Source organism: Drosophila melanogaster, chromosome X (genome assembly GCF_000001215.4).
Source record: "Drosophila melanogaster chromosome X".
Lineage (NCBI taxonomy): Eukaryota > Metazoa > Arthropoda > Insecta > Diptera > Drosophilidae > Drosophila > Drosophila melanogaster.
In genome coordinates this window covers 17,060,049-17,078,258 of record NC_004354.4, presented here as the reverse complement: position 1 = coordinate 17,078,258, position 18,210 = coordinate 17,060,049, and the positions used below count along the sequence as shown (strand labels likewise).

Below are 18,210 nucleotides of genomic sequence, written 5' to 3'. Positions count from 1 at the left end.
TATCTATATCTAAAACTATTTCAGTATCATCGAAAGTTTATAAAGATCAGCTATTGCGTATATACATAATATGTACAATAACAAAAGTCAAATTAAAAGTTAAAAGTTAAAAGTTATGTTTTTATATATATATTTATTATTTAACAGTAACCAAAAAAGAATTTAAATGCGAACCTAGTTGGCATCCCCGGCTACAGAGTGACCATTTTGCAATCCGTCCAACGCCTAGCGGTGTCAGGCACTAAAAAATACCACAAACGGGGCGCCACCTAGAGTCCACCATATCAACCAGCCAATTGGCACATATAGCCGAACTCTTCTCGCACCCGCATAGCGTGCCGCGCGAGAGGGATAGCCGCACGCAGCGACCGATTGCTGGCAAACTCAACACAGCCGTGCCGACGAACAGACCGCACAAAGCGTAATGCAAAAGAATTGAAAAAAATCATCAAGTATAGAGGCCAAAAAGCGAACACAGCAAGTCGGCATATAATTAAACAATTGTCGTTCAATGCTGAGCAAATAAATGCGGCGATTGCAGCCCAGCAAAGAAGGCGAGCGGCAAATTGCGAATTGCGGTAAGGTACCAAGAAAAAAAGGGAGTAAAATTGAAAAGAAGTCAAACGAAATACGGATCAAGCGACACCACACACACATGCACAGACGCACGCACACAGTCACTCACGGTCGTGCACGCAGAGGCGAATGCCGTGTGTGCTTTAAGTGAAAAATTAAAGGCGTTCCGAATGCTAATTGCATTAAGGAGAGGACAAAAAGGAAGCTGTCTAAAGGATTGCTATGAATGTTTGTACTTTTAGGAGGCAGCAAAATAAGCCGATAATAAGGCGACCGCAATTCAGGCACACATATACGCCACACAAACACCGAGTCAGCGGGCCACACAGACGAAAAGCACACACACACACATGCCACTGAGAGCCTCCCATACAAGCAGACCACAACACACACACACACACATACAAGCGAGCGTGCCTTGGCAGGTGAGAAGAAGAAGAGGAAGCGGTGGAGGCAAAAGGAGGAGCAAACAGGAGGCGCCAAAGGCCCCAGAATATTGGATAAAATCGGAATAAGGCTGCATTATCTTCTCCACGAGAAGAGGAAGCAGCAGCAGCACTACCAGCAACAGCAGTCGACGAAGGAGAAGAGGAAGCAGACGCATAAGCAGCAGCAGCAGCAGCAGCAGCGGAAGAAGCAGCAGCAGGAGGAGGAGCAGGAGAGAGAGGGAAAACCAACAGAAGCAGCAGCAGCGTATTTGGCGAAAAACTTGCATTGATGGTAATGCATGCTAGAAAACCGCAGCGTATGAACGATGGGTAATATATCAAATATTATTTTCAATCTACCGTAATATCGGCAATAACAGTGATTCCCAACGTACTCACAATCACACACACACAGGCAAACTAGCACACTCATAATTGTATATTTTTTTGTTTACGTTCTGTCCTACTGCCATCTCGCTCTAACTCGCAGTGCCCGCGTTTCCTTTTTATCCTCAAATTTTCTCCGTTTACCCTAATTAAGTGATTTTCGTAAATAAATTTGTTTTCCCTATGTTTCTTGCTTTGATTTTCCCACTTATCCATCTTCTCGCGCTATTCATGTTTTTCGTCTTTTCACCACACAATAGTTGCCTCTCGCTCGCACGCGCTCAGCTGGCAAAAGGCCAAAAAAAAAAAAATAGTTCTTGTAACATTTACAGTTGCTTATTGCACCGCAAAATTAGTTCATATCCATTGTTTATCAAACGCGTTTCGCTGTTTGTTTATTTACCATCGCTTTTTAGCCGGCTTTCGATTGTCCGTTAAACGCAGAGCAACTAAAATTAATGACTGTCAACAAATCAATGCCGGCAATTGATAAGCGCTTCTGTTGATAAAATAAAGCTCAATCGGAATTGGGAAATCGATTTACAATTGGCATTTATTTAGTGGGTTTAATATTTAAATTTGATTTTCTAACACAAACAAAGGGATTTAAAATAGAGAATTTGACAAAAATCGATTCAGGTCAGTGCGTTTAAAAGTGCGTTGTAAATAAGCTGAAATAGCTGGTTAACTTCGAAATATGCACTTTGTCATGTCATAAACATTGTTGTGTTTCCTTCAAACACTTGAATATTTTCCCTTAAATCATTACATATTTAGAGCGAGTATAGCAGAACTAAACCAACTAAGTGTGTCTTATATACCCAACTTCATTTGAAAGGAAACTAATGAACTCTTCATCTTGCCCCACCGTTTTCCAGGTACTTTGAGAAGCATACCAGTCACACATCATACCAGGTAAGCAGACCGATCCGAAAATTCTCCTCGAACACCGCAATTAATCACATTTACATGCCAGCTTTTAGTGGACATTTTTAATTTTGTAGTTTAGCTCATTAGCCCGTAGTGCACCCAAAGCCACAAAAAAAAGAATGTAAAAGCCAATGTAAATCGTATTTTTATCGAACCGTCGATTTCCCTAGTGTCATTTGCTGATATTTTGGTAAAGAGAAAAATTAACAAAATTTGCAAATTGTATAGCCTGGATTTTGGATTATTTTTGGTTCATATTTCTCCTTCTTTGTCAATCGCTGTCTTTGTTGTGCATCCCAGATCTTACGTTCCCGTAACCTCATCCATTTTTGAACTGACCGAATCGTGTTTCATTTTAACCCATTCAAAAACGCGGCATTGCAGCCTGAACTGATCTTAACTTGAGAAACGAATCTGTACGCATCACTGCTAAAAAAAAAAAACAAACAAAAAACAAACCCAATCCGAATTCGATCATTTAATCAATTACAACATCTAACCGAACAGCACCAACAAATGTTTTAAATCGAATGATATATATGGTTAAAAGTATACAAATTTATCAAACTATATTAATTAGAAATCGAATGCATAACCAATTTCTAAACTCTGCCTAAGGAATAGGAACCTAATCAAATTAAAATAGCCTTAAAAACGACGTAGTAAACAATTATACACCAATATTAAAAATAACATGAATGTGCGGAACGGAAGAACAAACCAATTTCCAAATTGTCTAACGAAATAATCAACGACAACAACAAAAACACAAATGTGCCTCATACATAAAGCAACAACAATCAATTAAGACACCAACAAATAACTAATGCAAAACAAATAGGAAATAAACCAAAGCCAAATAAAGTGTGCCCTCGAAAACAAGCGACCAATTGGACTTTTAATTCAAATTAAAACCAAATACACTTCAATTAATTATCTATGAGGAGCAACAAAAACTCCTACGGCAGCAGCAACAACAACAGCAACAACATGGCTGTTGATCTCTCCCTTTCGACAACAACAATTGCCAATTGCAACAGCAACATTAGCAACCACAATAACAACAATAACAAAAACAGCGCATCAGCAGCGACGCTGGCAGCGAATTCAACGCCTTCAGCAGTGGGTCTCTGTCGCCTAGAAGTAAGTAACCCAAAGATCCCAGAAAATAATGGTTAAAAACAATAGTAAAATATAAAAACGCAAATAAAGTGATCAAAAACCAATAAAGTGCCACGAACATCGTGCTGTGCGCAGGAAAAGCAATCCTGATAAGGAATAAACAAAAAACATTCAAATTAAGGAACAAATAAAATTACTTAATAATGAATAATAAAAATCAAAAGAAGGCAACAGAACATGAAACATGCAGCAGGAATAAATCTTCCATCCAAACTCGTATATTTTAAACAAAAATCTGACTAAAACGACACACAAATCGCCGCTAATAAAAAACATCAACAAATTATGATTTACATACCAAACACCCAAAGAGTTATTATTCTATATCTCTTAAACAATGAAACACCACTCAATTATGAAGGATTCTTTATTAATTATTATAAAATTTTTTGATAAACACAAGATTGGAATTTTATGGATGATCCCAAAATTTACGATGGACAACAAACAAGGATTTTAATTTTGATTAATATTAAACTGGACAATTAGATTTTCAGTTTGGATAACCTGAAGACAACGACCAATATGAACCAAAAACGAAAGTATCACTTAAAAAAATCCTAAATAATTAGTTTCAATTAATATATAATTTACTCAGGAGACGATAAACCAAAACACACACCAAACACACGACACATTTCAAAATTCTTCTCGATTACACATTTGATTTCTCAAACCATCGGGAGTTTCATTTCACCCAACTTTCTTTTTGTATCCTTTCGTTTCCATTGGCAATAATCACAAGCGAGAAAATTGGCAAAAGTAGCTGGCATTATGCATTAACTTATGATTTTCCTATTGAGTAGATTTAGTTCAACTAACCAACCACCCAACTTCAAAAGTTACAACTAAACCGAGACTTAAATCAACCGCTATTAAGAATGCAATACTAAATATACCAGTGGGTTGGTACTATCCAAGAGATTCAGTAAGGATTTCCTAAATTAATCCCATTTGTTGGAACACGAAAAACTCATATATTGGCTACATTACTTGATGTACTGATTATATTGACCACATCTTGAATCCTTACTGCGATTTCTTAGAGAGTACTCGACAAACATTGTATTTTGTAGCACTGTGCAATTGATTTTGGGAATGTAAATCGACTAAAAACTGTGTGCGCTTTTATTTACCCGTGCAGAGCTCAAAGTACAGCAGTTCAAAGCGCGACTACGAACGCGATCGTTCCTCCAATTATCGCGATCGTGACCTGTCGCCAGGCGCTGGCGGTGGAGGAGGCGGCGGATCCGCTGGAGGAGGTGGCGGCGGTAGCGGAAATGGCGGCGGACCATTGAACAATGGCAACAGCTACCGCTCCCAGTCGCCGGACATTGATTCGCCGTCGTCCCGTTCGCACGATCTGCGCGACCGCAGCGATCATCGGGGCGGAGGTGGCGGCAATGGGCGTGGCGGCAGTGGCGAGCGGTACAGCTTTATGCAGAAGATGCGAGATCGAGATCGGGATGTCTACAAGAAGGATAAATATTCAGGTGAGTTAGCGCAGCTGCAAGTTGGAGTTGTATACCATAACAATACATTATTCTATTCTTCATAGATAAACGTGATCGGCGTGGCAACGATCGCGATTCGGAGTCGTCGTATCGCACCAACCATGATAGGGATCGTCGTGGCGGAGGAGGCAGCGGAGGCGGCAGCGGCAAGCTCTGCTCCTCGCGGGAGAACGACAAACGATCCGGGTCCGACGATCGCGATCGAGATCGGGATCGAGATCTGCGCGACTTGCGCGACAAGCGGGACCGCGGTTCCGATCGCGACAGGGACATGTACAAGAAGGACAAGTACGCAGGTAGGTCCAAGCGCCCATTTACCCCACATCTCCCCTTATTTACTAAACATACTCTGTGGCTTTTGTTTTTTTTTTTGTTAGACAAACGAGAGCGCAGCGATCGCGGCGAACGGACGGCGCGTTATGGCGACTGGAGCGAGCATGTCAGCTCATCAGGTGAGTCCCCCCATGACAGCTTATTCTTCTCCAGGCTCCAAACTATAATATTGGATTGCTTTCAGGCAAAATGTATTATTACAACTGCAAGACGGAAATCTCTCAGTGGGAGAAGCCAAAGGAATGGGTGGACAGAGAAAGGTAAAGGCAATGGCATTATAATATGACCAGCAAAGATCTTGGGAAGAATCTGTAATAAGAGCACCCTAGTCCTTGGTTAAATAGTCATTAATGTGTTATATGGTTACAGAAATTTGCCGCGCGATCAGCATCGTGAGAAGGATTATCGTGACAAGGATCGCGATCGCGACCGCGATGATCGTTTCTCCAGATCAAGTGAGTTAAGAACCTGCTTCAGAAATTTCAAATATGATATTCAAAACATGTGTTTTTCTTTGCAGCATACAAACATTCCAATTCTTCGCGGGACAATTCACGACTGAGATGGAATTACGACAACGATGGCGGTCCGCCCAGTCATCGAAGGCGTTTGGATGGTGAGCATAAAGCAGGTTGCGTAGGATCTAGTTAATTGATTTTAAAATCCTACCGACAGGTCGACACAACGACAATGCTGACATGGATATAAGCGGCGACTCGACGCCTACCTCGGAAGCCAGTTACTCGCTAAGCGGCACGCCCACCACACACGGCGGCGGTCCGGGCGGAGGCGGTCCCGGAGGCGGCGGCGGTAGCAACAGCGATCAGCCAATGGGCAATGCCCTGCCTCGTTTGTCCTCCCACCCAACTGCCAACTCCTCCGCATCCGTGGCGACGGGCACAGGTGCGACGGGGGGACTGCACTACGGCAGCGGAACGGGCGGTGGCCCGGTGACGGGCGCCACAATGCTGCCCACCATGTCGGGAATGCTGAACAGCAACAGCAGCAACAGTGCCGGCGGCAGCAGCAGCAATGCCAGCAGCAGCAGTCTGAGGAACTCCGTTGTCGGTCACATTGGCTCCACATCTGGCGTAAGTTTGGCTTGTTTGATAGCCTTAAGCTTTGGCTTTATTCTTATTTATATGCATTATGCATTGCAGACGACTGTGCCCACACTGGGAAGTCAGGATCCGCACCAGCATCATCTGAACTCGAATGCTCCACTGCCACCGGGTGCCAAGGGCAAGGATCAGGCGCTGCTGATGCGCCAGAAGATGCACCTGGGCCTGGGCGTCCTCGATGTACAATCACATCACGGCGTTAACTCGGTTGGTTCGGTGTCAGATGGGACCAATCACGCCTACAATTCGGTCAATAACTCGGTCTCCGGCAGCTTACGGTAAGCTATTGAAGGCATGTTGCAAGATCATCAACTAAACTTCATGGATATCAATATTGCAGGGACAACAGCGTAAACTCGCCGTTGTATATGCACCACAGCATGTCGCCCTCGTTGAACTTCACCAAGAGTCCCATACCGACGATTGTGGGCCACACGAACAACATGAGCATCGCCTACACCTGCAATCCACCCTTTGGCCTCAAGGCTACCCTCGATGGCGGAGTGATGGTGGCGAATGCCTCACCGGCCACGCCCGGTGGCAACGCCTCCTCCGGCTCCAGTGGAGCGAATAGCAGCCAAAGCATCGTGCCCGGCATGGGCCCCGTCTGCGGAATCAGTGTGATCACCTCGATGGGCAGCAACAGCGGCACGCTATGCGAAGGACCGCCTACGCCCACCCAGGAGCTGGATTTGAGCGGCTCGGCGTTGGAGCAGCAACAGTTGGCCGCCGCAGCGGCAGCCGCGACAGCGTCAAGCCTCCAGCTACAGGCGGCGCAACAGGCCCAGCAGCAGCGGAAATGTATGTATTCAAAATTCTAGTGTGTTCCGAGTTTAAAATATATGACAATGTTTGCCCATTTGTTATTCCAGTGGATGGGACGTCGTCGGCCACGCTGAGCTCACTGCAGAGCTGCGTGAGTTCCTCAGGACAGGCGGCAAACCTACGTGGTCCCGAGATTTCGCCAAAGCTGGCCAAATACTTCCGCGCCGATCTGATCGCGCATGTGACCAATTGGCACGCGGAGGTGCTGGAGCGTCAGGTAAGCTGTGAGGTAGGATTTGCCTGCGAATAAGGCACTAACCCGACCTCTGTACATACGTATACATATATCCATGGACTCGAACTGATTGTAAATGTTTTCCATTGTTTCTCGAAGGCGCAGAAGTGCTGTGAGGATACGCACCTGTTTGGCGACATAACGTGCACGAGGATATGCGCGGAATTGAAGTGCGCCCGCAGCCTGGTGCGAAGCACCGAAATCAATGCCACCCTGCAGGAACAAAAGTGAGTGTTGCAATGACATCTAAATGGTAGTTGTTCTAACCAATGCATTTTATGTATTGCCTTTCGCAGAATTATGTATTTACGCCACCAGATCCGCCGTATCGAGGAGTCGAAGACTCAGAACGCGTTCATGTCAGACGATACTTAGGATCAGGAGCAGGTTAGGCTGCGCGTACATCGCAAGCTGTCTGTTAGGCTCAAAAAGAGCTTCTTCTGGCGCAGCTGATGATGATTGCGATGATGATTGGTCGATTGTGGCCGCCGTCAGCAGCTTGTCCTCGTTTAGCAGGCCCGGATCCAACCCTATTTATTGAGGGCATCTGGAAATGGCTTAGATGATGACGACGACTGGCGGTGGCCCACGACAATGACTGAGAAACCGCGTGCATCCTGCTCCATCCTCTTACTTCTCTCCTCTGGGCGACGCATCTCTCCCCACCACCACAACCAGCCCGCGATTCACTTGTGTTCGGATCGAGTTCCAGTCCCCAACCGACTATATAGTGGCAGTATGTAACTGGCTGAGCGGACTGCATGGACTTGGCACAGGACAAATCAGGATAAATCAACCAACAGCTGCAACAAGAACTTCAACAAGAAACACAAAAACTAAAACATAATTTATAATTAGCAAAGCGTAAATTAAAAGCAAAAATAAACTAAAATAAGCATTGCATTAAGCAAGACGGAGGAAAAGCCAGAGAAATAGCCACAAATAAAATACAACACCATTCAAGATAACTACAAAAGAAGAATACAGCCAACAGCCGACCTATCAAGATCAAGAAGCAATATGGATAAAGCCTCGTATCGAATCGAATCGAAAGAAACAAAACAAAACAAAAGGATAAACAAACGAAATAGGATCAACAACACCAGCAAAGCAACAACACCAACAAAAAACAAGTCAACATAGTATACTCAACTGCAATAAAAAGCTAATTAAACTATATACAAATTATATATAAACAAATATATATAAATAGAGTATATGAAAGAGTGTATATTTACATCCACCTAACATAAATACGGAGGATAAATCATGATGATAAAATGATTACGATGACAACCAAAATGCGAGTCAAGTCGAACCGAATGCACGCTTCTCGGGACGAGGAAATCGACAATTTTATATATATATATTTATTTGTATATATATTATTTATAGGTTTGGCAGCCACCACACTTCCCACATTTATTTTTACAGTGCGATCGAAATGTTTGTTTAATCTGCTGATCATCGGCTTGGTATCCTGCTAATTGGTGCAGAATTTATATCTTGTTTTGTAGTTATTTACCGATTACAATTCATGTTTTTTATTTTAAAACTATAAGCATAAAAATTTATATTTACAACACACCATATTCTTTAACCTCCGATTCAAATTGCAGATAGATTTGTTTTAGTTTAGTTTTTTTTTGTATGCACTACATTAATGTCTTTATGATATATGATCGTATATATATATATATATTTTATTATATATGCATATATTATTTATTTGGCAAAAGCTACAATTTTATTGTTACATAAGCGTAGCGAAGCGAAAGCAGACACGAGGGAGAAGGGCGGGGAAAGAAGAACTAACAATTGTAATTTTGAGTTTTTTTTTTTTAAATCTTAACTTGACAAACCAACAAACAAAAGGAATGGATCTGCGAATTGCGCAGATTCGAAACAAAAATAAAGCAAACAGTTTAATAATGATAATGCTAATAACTATTGTAGATATACATATAAATAATATATAAAAAATATATTAGCTAAGCGTCGAAAACAAAACAAAAAAAAAAAAAAAACAACCGAAAAATAGAAACTTTTATTATGAATTAATTAAAAAATACAACAACAAGAAAATAATGGTTACTATGGTTATTTCAATGGGGAGTTTTGTCTATCCAAGTAGGCGTTTCATTTCCTGATTCCCATTTCACACGCTGTGTCACAGGAAAGCATCAGTTCCAATCGTGCTCCCGTAAACGAAAGTCATACGAAAAAATCTCTAACAACATAATAATATTTTTGATTTTCGATTCTGAACAATGAATAAAATGGAAGAAAACTTCTACAATGGATGCACTTGTTGCCATTGCTCTTGCCGCCGCTCTTGCTCTTGCTCGTCTTTAAAAGTGAGTCCCGGCGAATAGTGCCTCGTTTCTGGTTTATAATGATTCAACTATTCAATTATAATGTAGCGATGCAATTCCGCTGAATCGTGTCGCTTACTTATTCAGAAAAGTTCGAAATATATATACGATGGCGTTAGATGCTCAGATCTCAGATGTCCATACTGCAACGAAGCGCTTGGACAGAAAATCCTTTTATCGCACTCGGCGGAGTCCACTGCTCGAACGCCACAACAAACGCGGGTAAATAAGCAATAATTCGTTTATTCCAAAGTATGTACATATGTATGTATGTACATGCCGCGAATTCTTCATTAATCGCTATTATCATTTGACATTTTGTGATCAAAAATTAAATATCCCATCATTGATTATTCATTCATAATTACGACCTTAGATTTCCGACATACAGTTTAGTCATTCGGATAAAGGACGAAAAAGTTACAGTAAAATGAAATCGATGTCCGGATTTGAAGAGCCTAAAGATCAAGTTCAATATAAGAAGAGAGAGTCTAGCATATCAACACCATTCAGTTGCTATAGGGAGGATTCGCCAAGGTCCTCGTCCAGAGTTAAGTCTACCGGAAAGTACAGTTGCAACTGCTTCACAAAGGAACAGCCAAGAAAGTATGTTTCAAAGACTGCCGAAGAAATCAGAAGGACGGTTCGAGCGGAGATTGCAGAGATGGAGCAAAAGCAGGCAATGGCAGACAAAAATGGATGTGATTTTACTTTTTGCAAGCCACCGCAGAGTGGACGATTGTCATCTAATGAAGAAACCAAGAGTAAATCTAAAGATGAAGAGATTTTTACGGAGTCCGAGAAATTGATACTTAGCAAAATTGATTGGCGTACTACTGCCACCAATGATTTGTCTAATTCCGAGGTAATTTATTCGACGATAAAGCGCTTGCTGCGCGTATGTCTGAACAACAAGATAATCGAACTTGGGCTCCTGGATAGTCTGCATGATGCGATAGCACAATTCAAACGAGACAACTAATAGGATTCCTTTTTTATTTTTGTGTATATTTTTTATAATTAAATTTGGGGTAACAGGGGGGAAACATATTCGAATTGTCTTACTTATTGATATTGGGGAAGGAACTTCAAATTTAACGCTAATTCTTCAGGACATTTGAAGCTGAATGAATCGCGAATTCAGCAGTAATTTTATTTGGGGCTTTGATAAGAGAATCTAATTTAAATCTGGGGTACAGAAAGAAGATAGAATTGTAGTAACTTACAAACTTGGCGCCAAAGGGGCTCTTCCTTTGCAGCCGTTGGAAAAGCTTAAAGCTCAAAGCTCTAAGCTTGCGAATACCCAATAGACGAATGTGCAGCGCAGCGAATTCGCCAGAATGAATCGGAAAATGAACCTTCAGCGGGGGGGTGGCGGGTGAGGCGGAAAAGTTCGCGTCCGTGTGCGTGCGTATCTGTGTTGTTTTCCTTTTTCCTTTGCGTTTTTTTTTTGCATTGCCCTAGCATCTCTGCTTCGTTTTCGTTTTCGGAGGACGACGAAACGCCAACAAGTAGCAGTTCAGCATTCGACGCGTTCGCTTGCCAGCGGACACAGGACCAAATAAACGGGTCAACTTTCAGCGAAACGGTTGAGTTTCGAAAACGCCGAGTAACGGTTATCGGTTCGGTCAGTTCTCGAATTTTTTATTTTTGTTTGAGAGTGTTTCGCATGTGTAAAGACATCAGAAGCGCGCGGTAGAATTAAATTAATAAAATAAACTTGCACATTTAATTTCTTGTGGAAGTTCACTAACCAAAAACTCCCAAGGGTGAGCAAGAAAAATTAAAAAAAAAAAATATATATTGGAATTTTTAAATTGGTGGACAGTTGTGATCACATTATAGTAATATTATTCAATACTCGATTGATTTAAAAAGCTAGGAAATTTGAAACAAAAGTGCAACGAACACAATGCTATGAAAATGTGAAGTTCTTATTAGCCAAACTATTTATTTTTGCAGATGCATGTAAAACGAACTTAAAAACATAAAAAATTGATAATGATGCCTTTTAAAAGATTAATTTACTTTTTATGCTTAAATTGTTGTGATTTTGACAAATAAATAATGGACAATAAGTAAATATTGCTGGCCTGATGTTGAAAAACAACATTTTCAACAGCACATGGCGCAAAACTTTGCTCTATAGTTTTAAATTTACTGAAATACGCAACCATTTTAGACTAGCTTGTATGTCCTTTATGATTTCCCATTTACAAATTGTCAAACTTGGCAAAAACAGCTCAAAAACGGCAGCCTGCATACTTTATTTTGAATGCACTTTGAGGCTGTCACATAAACCGAACAAACAGGGGAATATACAAATGCATATTTATGGGTGGGGGCTGAAATTGCAGCCCTCGTAGCCCTTGTAGTGCACTCGCAGAAGATGTGGATCAGTTTTTGAAACAATATGTTTTTAGTTATATTTTATTTAGCTATGAATAGGAACTATATATTTTTGTGTTGGTCGATTGCACTGCGGGCTGTGCATGTGCAATTATGTGCCCTGTCCTTTTTTTTTTCAGTGTGCCACGCTTGAGTGCTTGTCGCGACCACTCATCATCTGTCATTGATTTGTTTTCCGTTCCATTTGCCCCCGCGACTCCTTGGACCGCCCCCTCCCCCCCCCCCCCTTGTAAGCTAATTAGAGAAGGGTCCAAGGATATTGTCATGTCCTTCAAAATTGATTTGCGGCTCTTCCGCTTATTGTGTTTGATTTCATGCACTTCTTCTGGCTGCCCTCGAAATTTATTTCGCTCGCCCGCCAAAAATGGCGAAACGCTCTTAAAGCTAAAAAGTGGGCGGAAATTGGGGAAGGGTGTTTGGGCGGAAGGACCTTATTGACAATGGAGCATTCTGCATTCTGCGCGCTCTGGAATGCCAAGAGTCGAGAGTCAAGAGCCATAAATTTGACGCCGCCAAGTCCTTTTGGCATCCATAGCAAACAAAATGCGTTAAGGCGGTGCGGGGCGGGGCGTGGCGGGGCGGGGGAAAATCATAAAGGAAAATTGTAGGGGCGAGGGTGCCGGGCTGATGCGGTCATTTGAGTGCCAGCAAGAGAAATGTGCAGCAAACAAAAATAATAATATTATTTTCATTATTAATCTACAGCTATTATTTGTCTCCCCATTTTCGCCAAAGGGTCTTCAATGCGTTTTCTAAAATTTTCCACGAGAAAATTTAAGTTTTATTCTTTGGACTGATGCAGATTCAGATTGATGCAGTACAGAGAAATCAATATACTTCATATAAGATATTGGCTAAAGTTATCTATATCTGTTAGTTTCTGTTCGCTATATTTGTATTTAAGAAGAAGAAAAGGCACATTCATTCAAATTAAATTAATAAAACTTACTCGTCGCCTTCTCCACACATTTATTTAGTTGATTAAGTCCCCAATCAATTGAATTCCCTAGTAAGCCTAAGAAAACCAAAAAATCCAAAAAACCACAACTTCAGACGACCGCAGTTTCTTAATTGGTTAAACCAAATTCCCTTTGACCTTCGTCGAGAATCGAAAAAAAAAAACCGAAAAATCAGTGGAAAAGGAGCGTTCGTTCCTTCTATTCAAATTATGTGCATGTATTTCACTTTCGTTTTCATTTGCGACTTTCTGTCGCTGGTTTTCTTGATTTAGACTCTTGTTTCGGCCGGATTTCTCTTTATGGCCAAAAACATTGGCCAGCAGTGCGGTCGAAATGCTCAATGTTGATGTGGCTGTTGTTTCGTGCTTGACAAACATTTTCATTTTCATTTTCATTTTCGCTGGCGATTCCTTGTTTCGGCAACTGCACTCAATTTTATAGCCTCTTCGCATTTTATTTAGTTGGCTATTTCATTTTTTCTGGCCATCCATAAGGGATGGGGAAATTTTCAATGGACCTCCCAGGGAATTTCGACGCCCCCAAAATGAGGCAGAAAACAAAAAAAATGGAAGTAGCTCCCTGTTATAATTTCATTTGCGGGCCCACATACATTTACATTTTTATTTCCTCCCGGACGGCTGCGACACAAAAAATTGTTTTCACCATGTTTTATGACTTTGGCCTAATGTTTTTGGTCTGATTTAAATGAGGTAATAGAAGTGGTCCAAAGTCGAGGTCAACGTTTTCCGATCCCCAGCGAACTGCGTGACACTTATACAAATTGCATTTATCATCTGGAGTTTTCGTCGACCATTTTTGACTTACGAACTTTCTCGACTCCAAAAGAAAATCTGCAAGGAAAGTGGAGCGCAGTAAACACATTGTCAGCAAACTAAAAAGGAGAGCATCCAGGCCCCACTACACTTCCTTTTATGCCGTGTGTTTTATGAGGGTTTATCCAGAGATTTCTGCACCCTAAGGCCACAAAAAAAAAAAAAAAAAAATCAGCAGGGACATACTACTTTGCATACAGCGGTGAATGAGTGAATAGCAATTTTAAATAAGATACCCAATAATACAACAAATTTAAAGATTTTATGCTTGTTAGATATTCATTTTTGTTAATAACTTGATATTGACACCTTTAAAATATTTTTTGATTTGTTTTTGAGAACCACAAATTTTTAATATTATTCTTATTTATACATTAACTTTTGAACACAACATATTTGCTTTGCCACATATGGTCACGTAACTACAATTTCGAACATATCTGTATCGGTTGTCCGAAATCAAGATACATGGCAATGAAATCGTAAACATCTAGCTCTGATTTCCCACTTTTCGGGCCTACATTTTTATGTGCGACTTTTCTTTATAGCCGGGCGCTACAGATGTTGCTTTGGGGCTAGAATAATATATCTATATATGTATATGTATATATAGCGATTGGGGATAGTCCAAATCAAGTGTGGGATAAGTGCGAATGAACTGTTTATGCTGATGCTGATTCTAAAGAAATATGTTTTCGTTTTCGCACTGGCCTAAGAAAACAGTAAGTCTAACGAGCGAAAATACATTTTAATTTTATGGAAATTATACAAACGTTATTATTTTTATGGGATTATTATTCTGTCATCATTGGTGGTGGTGGTTTATATTACATATATGTATATGAGTCACAGCTTATTAAATTTGAGTGTTTTGGCTATTTAGGAATGGGAATACGATTCAATCTTAAAATCCAAAACTGGCAGATTGCACCGGTAATCGAAATAGTTCTTGCAATATTCCTTATCCACTTCCCATATCGATTTCTAATCCTTCAATAATGGGTTTTCCTCGAGAACCAGGTCGGTTTGCCAGCATTTCCCTTATCTAAGATGGCTAAATTGTTTTTTTTTTCTGCTGATTATATCTGATTGCTGTTGTTCCGCTGCTTCTTCAACATTTTCCCCAGCCCCTCAAGTTGTGGAAAAGGGGGCGTGGCAGGGGAGGTGGCGGTGGCTTGTGGGCTGCTGATGTTTCGCATGTCATTGTCGTAAGTTGGCATATGTCACCAAGGTGTTATGCGCACATACATACATATACTCGCCTTTAAATGTATATGTATATATATATATATATAGTAAATATATGTGTGTACCTCGTCTTTTTTTTTTGTAAAACAACGAAAAATTGCGAAAAGAAAGAGAAACCCGGGCACAAATACATTTAAAGTGTGCGTCGCATTAAGGTTTATGTGTGCGAAAAGCCAACTCGGAACATTTGTGTTTGTTTATTTAGAGGACTTAGTTTTTAGGGGGTATACTCCCTTCGTGAATGTCTTGATTTCGAAAAATATATCCTTGAGAACTTCAAAAATATTTGGGATATTTAACATCTTTACAGGGATATAAATGACATGATGCAAGTTATGAAGATAGATATAGAAACATTATTAATTATTACATGAATTAATAAATAATATTTATTTGTTTAGTTTATGAGATATTTTTCGATTTTATATAAAAATACAATTTTCAATTATTTTGTAGAGCACTAAAAGTGCGTTGTGCGCGCAAAGAAATTCGTTACTTTTGAGTGAGATTTGCAAGAGATTTTGGGGGCCAGCAAAAACACTTTATTCGCTAGGCCATTACCCGTTTCCACCTTCCATCGTCGCGCCTTCCATTACTTTGAGAGTAAATTTATGTTAATAACAAAATCAGCAAAATCCTTAAATTGTCATTAGCTAAGCCTTTTTGGTAAGTCCGCCGAGATTTTGTCGCAGCTTTGTATGTGTATATATATATATATTTTTTTTTGGTTTTCATTTGGTTGGCTTGGCTGTTGTTCTGGCGGCAAATTCAGCGGCTTTAACCTGCGACCCCGGGCGTTTAATGGCTTTTGTTGGGGTTGAGGGATTTTCGACCTGGCCCAAAGTGCCCAACGAACACGGGCGAATGCTTTTAGGCTGGTCAGGACTAATTCCCCGATTTTGTGCCGTACGAGTTGCAATTTTTGCTTGAATTTGCATTCAAAGTGTTTGGGTGACTTGGGCGGATTTACGGGCTCCCCATCCGTTGCCTACTTAAGTTGGCCGGAAACAGATTTTCTCTGCTTTTATCTCCTTTTGCTTTGATGCATTTGTTTACGCCTCTTATCGGCCGTTGTTGTGCTGTGCATTTCCGTTTCCGTTTGAGCTACGCCCTTTCTTTTGGTCCAGTACTCAAGAGTAAGACTTTGGACACAAGACTCCCCAGTTGCCTTTCCATCTATGAGCGAACAAATGATGTGCCAATAAAAAGTGGCCCGCTCGATGCTTGCCCATAAAATCCATCTTAACTTTTATGGCCCAAAGGGGCAACCTCTTCTTATCGGCCAAACATGCTGTGCGGAGAGAAAATATCACATAGGTTTTCATGTTTTATTCTTAACAAAATATTTGTTAAAAGTACTTACATTTATATTTACTTATATCTAATATATGTGAATATTTTTAAGGGTTTTTTTTTCAACCAACTTTTTTAAGCAACTTTTTGTAGTTATTTCTTGCCGTGTAGCACCTTTGGGGCAGCATAGAATTGAGCCTGGCTTTTAAAGCTTTGCGCCCTTAAGCCCTTGTCAAATGTCATGTGTCCTGTGTCCTGTATCCTGTGTCCTGTTTCCTACGTCCTGTGTCCCTTGTCCTCAATGTAAGCTTATCGCCCGTTGGTGTCCCTAAATTGCAGCTGAACTTGTTCGCACTGGAAGCCAAAAGATAAACCGAAATTAAAATAACAATTGAACCTGCATTGGACGTCCGGTTGAAAACGCTTACGGAACTGTTTAGCCAGATCAATTATCTTATCAAGTGCAGCTCAATTTGTAGTCAAGGTGCTTTGAAAGTGAACCGAATTGTAATAACAATAGTATACATTTATGAAAGCAATTTACCAGTAAAGATTCTAGATTGACTCAGTTCATTTTCTCTAACATATTATATTCTATTTTTTTCGCCCGTTTTAATAAAAGGTAACAAAATATTTACGATTAATCCTAATTTGGTAAAATAATCAAAGGATTTTAGGTACCAAATACAGCCTCAAGAATGCTTGTTATAACCGGCAGATAAATTTGAAATATGACACATAAGTTTCGTCGTTGGTCGGTCTTGGGTGCATCGCGATCCAAATTGCTCCATATTGTTGGGATTCCGGGCACGTATGTCCATCATGCTGTCCAGGGGCGCCGGCAGAAGGGTGAGACCACGGATTTGTCAACAGGGGTATTTGGAAGGGGGTGAAAAGTTAAACTCGGGCATTAAATTCAATGGACAGGCCACAGGCACCGACAACGACAACAAACTTGTTTTCATCCACCGCCCCCAGTCGGGCCACGCCCCTCGCGCCGCATGTGTGTGGCAGAAGTGATGCCAATGGAAAATCAACAGCGAGCGGGTAAAAATAACAATTAGAAAATGGGAAATATAACCGGGGCTAGGGATTTTCGTTTTTTATTGCATTTATTTTCTTTTAAATTTAAATTAAAGGGCTTTAGACTTTGTAAAACTAATGTAAAACACAGGTCACAACTTTAGATATTAATGTAGCTATTTAAAACTTATTTATTCCAATTTGTACGCAAATGCCTTAGAAGTTATGCATACGACATGGCCACACTGCGTATACGTAACGTGTTTTAAATCATTTCTTTTTTGTTAATGCTTAGATATTATTAGTTACTAAATAAGACAAATTTGTTGTTAAATAGTGAAATCTCAGAAGTGAGAAAAAAGGACAACTTCTCATTTCTATTGTGAACAGAACGCAACAGGGAAACGATGTCATTGTAAAAAGGAGAGGACAACAGGAAAACAAAAGTATCCTTCAAGTGGCCATCATCAGAATTGTTTTCCTTTTTTTTTTGCTCCTTTCCTTGGTTGTTGGTATTGCCATTGCTGTAGTGGTTGTTG

At 40.6% G+C, this 18,210-nt stretch overlaps 3 protein-coding genes across 8 annotated transcripts in view; all 3 read left to right on the top strand.

Annotated features, from left to right (window-relative positions):
* Positions 1 to 361: 361 nt before the first annotated feature.
* wcy (wacky) lies at positions 362 to 9,542 on the top strand. Of its 6 annotated transcripts, none has more exons than NM_132959.3 (15): positions 362 to 578; positions 819 to 1,334; positions 2,270 to 2,306; positions 4,648 to 4,996; positions 5,062 to 5,313; positions 5,395 to 5,469; positions 5,535 to 5,610; positions 5,720 to 5,805; positions 5,871 to 5,966; positions 6,026 to 6,441; positions 6,511 to 6,749; positions 6,812 to 7,272; positions 7,344 to 7,513; positions 7,631 to 7,758; positions 7,828 to 9,241. In NM_132959.3, exons 2-15 carry the CDS (start codon positions 1,294 to 1,296, stop codon positions 7,904 to 7,906), a joined length of 2,505 nt encoding a protein of 834 aa, NP_573187.2. In that variant the 5' UTR covers positions 362 to 578; positions 819 to 1,293; the 3' UTR covers positions 7,907 to 9,241. The 6 variants fall into 5 exon arrangements, with proteins under 6 accessions (NP_573187.2, NP_001259637.1, NP_001245725.1 ...); NM_001258796.2 differs by having other exon boundaries at positions 422 to 578; positions 7,828 to 9,542; NM_001103538.4 differs by having other exon boundaries at positions 422 to 578; positions 7,637 to 7,758.
* A 193-nt stretch (positions 9,543 to 9,735) lies between these two features.
* CG43077 (uncharacterized protein) lies at positions 9,736 to 10,955 on the top strand. Its single transcript, NM_001258795.1, has 3 exons — positions 9,736 to 9,888; positions 9,955 to 10,128; positions 10,283 to 10,955. Exons 1-3 carry the CDS (start codon positions 9,802 to 9,804, stop codon positions 10,886 to 10,888), a joined length of 867 nt encoding a protein of 288 aa, NP_001245724.1. The 5' UTR covers positions 9,736 to 9,801; the 3' UTR covers positions 10,889 to 10,955.
* Positions 10,956 to 11,526: 571 nt separating this feature from the next.
* Positions 11,527 to 18,210, top strand: part of CG45002 (uncharacterized protein) — a 97,664-nt gene continuing 90,980 nt past the window's right edge. The window contains exon 1 of the mRNA NM_001298429.1: positions 11,527 to 11,675. The gene's annotated coding sequence lies outside the window, so the exon portion shown is untranslated. The remainder of the gene's footprint in view (positions 11,676 to 18,210) is intronic.